Source organism: Merops nubicus, unplaced genomic scaffold, assembly GCF_000691845.1.
Source record: "Merops nubicus isolate BGI_N331 unplaced genomic scaffold, ASM69184v1 scaffold2854, whole genome shotgun sequence".
NCBI lineage: Eukaryota > Metazoa > Chordata > Aves > Coraciiformes > Meropidae > Merops > Merops nubicus.
The window spans coordinates 1-6,741 of NW_008606036.1; the positions used below are offsets into that span (position 1 = coordinate 1).

At 44.2% G+C, this 6,741-nt stretch overlaps 1 protein-coding gene across 1 annotated transcript in view; it reads left to right on the forward strand.

Moving 5' to 3' along the window:
* Positions 1–1,504: 1,504 nt before the first annotated feature.
* LOC103772178 (tubulin--tyrosine ligase-like protein 12) overlaps positions 1,505–6,741 on the forward strand; it is a gene marked incomplete at both ends in the record, with an annotated part of 6,354 nt that continues 1,117 nt past the window's right edge. Inside the window, 3 exons of the mRNA XM_008939495.1 lie at positions 1,505–1,621; positions 1,715–1,909; positions 3,539–3,650. Of these exons, the coding sequence (XP_008937743.1) occupies positions 1,505–1,621; positions 1,715–1,909; positions 3,539–3,650 (424 nt within the window). The remainder of the gene's footprint in view (positions 1,622–1,714; positions 1,910–3,538; positions 3,651–6,741) is intronic.

A 6,741-nucleotide genomic window follows, 5' to 3' on the forward strand; every position in this document is an offset into this window, starting at 1 on the left:
TGTATTTGTGGGGGGATGTTGGGTGCTTCAAGACTTTGTTACAGCTTTTTATCTTCAGCTCACCGTTTTAGTTCCCTTTTGCTTCAACAAGGACTGAATGTTACTCCAAACCAGTGGATATTTGGGTAGCTTGTAAGTGAAGTGGGTTTGATGGAACTTGTACTGGATCTGGTCCCTCAGATATTGCACTGGACTTTCCCCAAGTGTGCAGACTTACAAGGAGAAGACCAGAAGCCACGTATTGCAGAAAGAAATGCTGGGGGGGCTGTGTGGAGATAGTGACTTGGCTCTGCTTCAGCAGTGGGGAAAGCTTGGTGACTTCTTTTAACAAGGATACCAGGTTGACTCTCTTCATCTACAGTGAAGTCATCTGTTGTAGTCTTAGGCTTCAGCATAAAAGTACAACCATTGTAGCAGGTCATATGTAGAGCTATGCAAAACATCTTAATGCTTTTCTCTTTAAAGGATGTGTTTCCCCCTGTGACTGGGCTATTTTTAGAGCTCATGATTTCTGAGAAGTCCCTCTCAGGGGAATATATCTTCAAATAGGTTATAGCAGAGGAGGAGAGGGAAATTACAAAACAGATAAGAATAGGTCTGGAGAGGAGGAAGAATATAGTGGTTTCTTGTGGGAAAAATTGTCTGTTTCTTAATCTGTTTAAATGTCCCCTTACCCTGAGAACTGTTTTTGATGTCAATCTTCCTTTTTGAGTCATCATGCTAAATTCTGAATTAAATGAACTCGCTTTGAGCTGTAAAATCATCAAAATAACCTATATTCCTGCCTGCTTATTTTAGCATGTCAGATAGCCAAGTCACTGGTTTTATTTGAGAGGGGAATTTCCTAAGATAGGCAACATCTTACCTCATTCTTAGTTACATTCAGTTATGTTAGTGTGTATCAGGGTTGGGTTTTGGAGTGTTTTTTTTAATGGGGATGTGAAGGGGTTTGTATTTAACCTCAAGGTTGCATATACTTCCTGCACATACATAATGTACATACTTTAATATGTTTTGTTTGTTTAGAAATGCTTCTGTTTGAAGTCCTGAACAAATGAAAATAGTCTTCTGAAGCTACTGAATTAAACTGACAAGATTTCCTATTAATTTCTTTCTTGTGGTTGGCAGCAGATTGATTTTTAGAGCTCTTCCAGCAATGAAGGCATTTACAGGGTTTCCCTCACTTGGGCACTTTTCATGTAGAGTAGTGAATTCATGCTAGTGCTCCTCTGTCAGGGACTCAGTCACTGTTTCCTGAGTTGCTATTTTCGTGGAAGCTGTAAGAGCTAAACTGTCTTTGAGATTTCTGTTTCAAAATACAAATTATTTTTTCTTTAATCTGTCCCACTTAAAATGTCTGTGATTATAAGAGACTGTCACAACTGGTAAACCATAACTCTTGTAGAAAGCCAAGCTTAAAACTTTTTTTTCTGATCAAGCACGAGTTGACCTGTTTCAGAAACCAAACTGATGTTTTTTTTCCTGTGCCTTTTTCTTCTTGTAGGGTTTTCACAGACATTCAGCAAGTCCTCAACAACCTGACGCATCCTCGTTTTGTATTCACAGACAAAGAGGGAGAGGCAGACATCCTCTACAACTTCTCACACTTCAAAGATTATAGGTTGCAATTGTTCCCCTGATCGTATAAATTCTTTCTTTGTTACAAAGCCTCCTCAGCCTTCCTCCTTCACCCAACAACTTCTCTGTTTTGTAGGAAGCTAAGTGAAGAAAGGCCTGAGGTCATGCTGAATCAGTTCCCCTGTGAGAATCTTCTGACTGTCAAAGACTGCCTGGCATCTATATCTAGACGAGCTGGAGGACCAGAGGGGCCAAGATGGTTGCCTCGTACCTTTAACCTCCAAACAGAACTGCCTCAGTTCATCAGCTACTTCCAGCAACGTGACAGAAGGTGGCTTTGTGGTTCCACTTGTTTTGTTTTGTGCTTTCTTGATCCCACTTCCCTCAAAGACCAGCAGCCTGCATTTTGGGCTTGGCAAGAGCAAATTTCATGGTGGTGTATTTATGTCCAAGTGAATTTTGCCTGGCAAGTGTGAGCTTTTTAGGTGTTTTCTGTAATGTATCAATAGTTAAGCAATGCATTTTGAAATACCAAAACTTTGCCATTGTTTGAATACAGATTTGAAGGCTGTTGCTCTTTGTCTAGTCAAGATCTTACCTTGTGTATTTAACAGATAGAGGAAGGATCAAAATGTGTTTGCATCAAATGTTGTTTGGGTTTTTTTTCCAGGGGACCAGTCACAGGTCGAAGGATCAAAATGTGTTTGCAACAAATGTTGTGTGTTTTTTTTTTTTCCAGGGGACCAGTCACAGGTTTCTTGCACTTAAGCCAGAGTGGAAAATATTTTTTAAAGTTACTTGGGTTCTGTAAGGTTGTGAAAGTAAAATTGAGTTTTAATGTTGGCCTAAAGCAGTTGTGGAGCTTTAGGGTTTTAAATCCCCAGTCTTTCTACTGCTGCAGTGGCCTTGGAGTGGATGGAAATTAAGATTTTATCTTGATTAGAGGGCATCAGGTACTGCTAATGCAATAGCCTCTAATGCTTGGCATGTATATTCTGGTTGAAAATTTGCTTCTTTGGTAACTTGCTTATGGTGCCACCTGCTAGGTGTTTAATTTGGACGTTCTTTGCTCTGTATAGTCTGTTACTGACTGGCATAAGCAGGAGAGGGCATTATGTTTGCCTTGTCTGTGGTGTAGTAATTCCCTTTTAATATCAAGGATTGACTATGAATGCAATGTGTATGTAGGGAATGGGAGGGAGGGGATAGGAATTTTCAAATAAACAAAACAGACCCTTTTAAGTTAACACCAGTAGCTGCAGCTCAGTTTAGGCTGTTTGTCTTGAAGCTCAAGAAGTTTTTTGGGATGTTCTAACAGAGGGAGAATAGACAGACATTGTGTTACCCTGCCCTTACTCATAAAGATGCATTGAGAGACCAGCATGTGGCCAGTTTTCCTCAAGGATTTTTCAAATCATTTTCCCCCTTGAGGTGACTAGGTCCTAGGAAGTGAGAAGGCGGTGGTGTGCTTTCATTTTCCTGTCATATGAATTGTTGAGATACTGTGTGATTTCTTCCCAAAGAGAGGAGTTATGGTGTCATTTAATGTGGATGATTTGGAGGTGTTGTTAGGGAATCAACTTGGAAAATTCCACAATACCCTGTCAGAATGTCGTCAGACTCCTGGCAGAAGGATTTCCACACCATGATTTGTGTGTGCTTATGATGGTGCTGCCCTGTTGATGTTTTTTTTCCCCCCTTTTGAAGGAGTCAGATGCAGAAGGAGGAAATAAACAATGAGAGCATGGTAGGCCCTAACTGAAAAGATCAGTGAGAGCCACTGCTGCCTTTTCTCCTCTGTACACCTAAGGCCCATTGCTCCCAGCTGTCAGTCAGAAGTCCTGAGTTCTTGCACTGTAGCCCACAGCTTTATAAAGTATTCATTCAGTTCAAGATGCTCAGACAGATGAATGACATGAATACTTACAGGTGTTGGCTTCTCTCTCTTGTTCTCTCTCAGAGGAGAAGACAATCACTGGATATGCAAACCATGGAACTTGGCCAGAAGCCTGGATACCCACATCACCAACAACCTTAACAATATCATCAGGCATAGGGAAAGCAGCCCAAAGGTAAGAGAGCATGGCTTTAAATGGGATTTAAAGGGGAGAACTGAAAAAATACTTCATAGAAGGAGGTCTAAAAATATGAAGGAAGTTCTGGCCATAAGCACAGTTTCAACCAGTTCAGGATGGATTCACATTCAAATTGGTTGGCTTCATTTGTGGCAGTGATGAACTCCAAAGACCCTGGTGTTTAAAGGGCTTTAAACTAGAGTTGCCAGAGGAGGGGACCCTCAATCCATCCCATTTTGAGACCAATGCCAGCAATAGATGCCTTGAGCATGGAGAAGGATCACAGGCCAGCAAGAGAGCACCTGAAGTGCCAGATAATGGAATTCCAGACAGTAAGTCAATGGGGGCCCAACTTAAATGCCTCTGTGCAAATACACAGAGCATGGGGAGTAAACAGGAGGAGTTCCAAATGTGTGCATGCCTGCAGGGCTGTGTTGTATGGGCATCACTGAGACATGGTGAGGTGTTTCCTACAACTGAAAAACAGGCAGAGCAGAAGAGGAGAGAGTGTTGTCCTCTACGTCAGTGATCACCTGGGGTCCATGACATTTGGCCTAGGGATGGATGAGAAGCTGATGCATCGAGGCTGAAGGGGAGTCTGGGGAAGGTGATATCACAGTGGGGGTCTGCTACAGGCCACCTGACCAAGAAGACTGAGTGGATGAGGCTCTCTGTGGACAGATAGGAGTGGCTTTCTGTTCACAAGCCCTGGTTCTCATGGAGGATATTGACCACCCTTATGTCTGTTGGAGGGGCAGCAAAGCAAAGACTGGAATGCACTGATTACAATTTCCTTCTCTAATTAGTAGAGGGGCCAACAAGAAAAGATGCTATGAAAATCTGTTGGAAGGGCAGCAAAGCAGGGCATCAGCAATCCAAGACATTCCTGCAATGCACTGATTACAATTTCCTTCTCTAGTAGAGGGGCCAACAAGAAAAGATGCTATGAAAAGGAATACAGAGAAGTTGTCTGAGCAGCCTGGGATCAGGTTAGGAAAGCTAAAGCTCAGGCAGAATTACATCTGGCCAGGGACATCAAGGGTAATAAAATCTCCTAGGGAAGACATGGGCCCTCTCTGGAAAGAAACCAGAGACCTGGTTGCAAGGGATACAAATAAAGCTGAGGTGTACTGAGTGACTTTGCCTCAGTCTTCACTGGCAAGGGCTCCTTCTGCCCAAGCTGCAGAAGGCAAAGGCAGGGTCTGGGAGAAGGAAGATTCACTCCCTGCTATTGAAGATCAGGTTCAAGACTATTTAACCTGAAGATGTACAAGTCCATGGGACATGACAAGATCCATCCACAGGTCCTGAGGGAACTGGCAGATGAAGTTGCTAAGCTGCTTTCTGTCATATTTGAAAAGTCATGGCAGTCTGAAGTTCCCACTGACTGGAGAGGGAGAAACATAACCTCTGTTTTTCAAAAGGGAAAAAAGGAATGCCTGGGCAACTACAGGCCAGTCAGTCTTACCTCTGGGCCTGGCAAGATAATGGAGCAGATCCTCCCGTAGGCTCTGCTAAGGCACATGGGAAATGAGGAAATGATTGGTTGTAACCAACATGGCTGCACCAAGGGCAAATTATGTCAGGCAAATTATGCCTGACAAAGTTGGTGGCCTTTGACAATGGAGTTACAGCGTCGGTGGATAAGGAAGAACAGCTGACATCATCTACCTGGGCTTGTGCAAAGTATTTGATGTTGTCCTGCATAACATCCTGGTCTCTAAATTGGAAAGACCAATTTTGGACAAAATTTTAAATTTGACAAAAGGACCATTTGATGGGTAAGGAGTTGGTTGGATGATTGCACCCAGAGAGTTGCAGTCTATGGGTCAGTGTCCAAGAGGAGACCAGTGGTGAGTGGAGACCCTCAGGGATTGGTACTGGGACTGGTGCTGTTTAACATGGACAGTGGCACTGAGTGCACCCTCAGCAAGTTTGCTGATGACACCAAGCTGTGTGATGCAGTCAGCATGCTGGAGGGAAAGCATGCCATCAACCTGGACGAGGCCAAGTGCAAGGTCCTGGACCTGGGTTGAGGCAATTCCAAGCACAAAGACAGGCTGGGCAGAGTATGGGTTGAGAGCAGTCCTGAGGAGAAAGACTTGGGGGTGCTGGTTGATGGAAAGCTCAACATGAGTTAACAATGTGCAAGTGCAGCCCAGAATACCAACTGTGTTCTAACTGGATCAAAAGAAGTGTGGACAGCAGGTCAAGAAGGGTGATTCTGCCCCTCTACTCTGCTCTCATGAGACCCCACCTGGAGTACTGCATCCAGCTCTGGAGGCCCCAGCACAAGAAGGACATGGACCTGTTGGAACAGGTCCAAAGGAGAGTCATGAAGATGATCAGAGGTCTGGAACCCCTCTCCTATGAAGACAGGCTGAAGGAGTTGTGGTTGCTCAGTCTGGAGAAGAGAAAGCTCTGGGGAGACCTTATTGTGGCCTTCTAGTATCTGAAGGGGGCCTACAGGAAAGCTGGGGAGGCACTTTTTTACAGGGGCTTGTAGCTATAGGATGAGAGGTGATGGCTTCAATTTGGAAGAGGGTAGATTTAGATTAGAAATTAGAAAGAAGTTCTTCACTATGAGGGTGGTGAGTCTCTGGAGCAGATTGCCCACAGAAGCTGTGGATGCTCTATCACTGGAGGTGTTCAAGGTCAGGTTGGATGGGGCCTTGTGCAACCTGGTCTAGTGGGGGTTGTCCCTGCATATGGGAGGGGGATTGGAACTAGATGATCTTTAAGGTCCCTTCCAACCCAGGCCATTCCTTCATTCTTATTTGAAAAACAGAACTAGCCCTGACAGCAACAAGTACTGTAGTGTGGTGCTGCTTTAACAGCCACACTCAGGCTGGCAGATGGATGCCCATTAGCTAGAGTTAGCAGTGGTATTGAATGATCTTGGAACATTGTTTCTGTCCCCTGGCTGATCATAGAATCCTTTAGGTTGGAAGGGACCTTCGAGATCATCAAGTCCAACCATTGAGCCATTAGGGCTCTAAAGTCCTCTTCTAAAACAGATCAGAATCTGTCAGGGTTGGAAGGGACCACAAGGATCCCCCAGTTCCAACCCCTCTGCCATGAGCAGGGA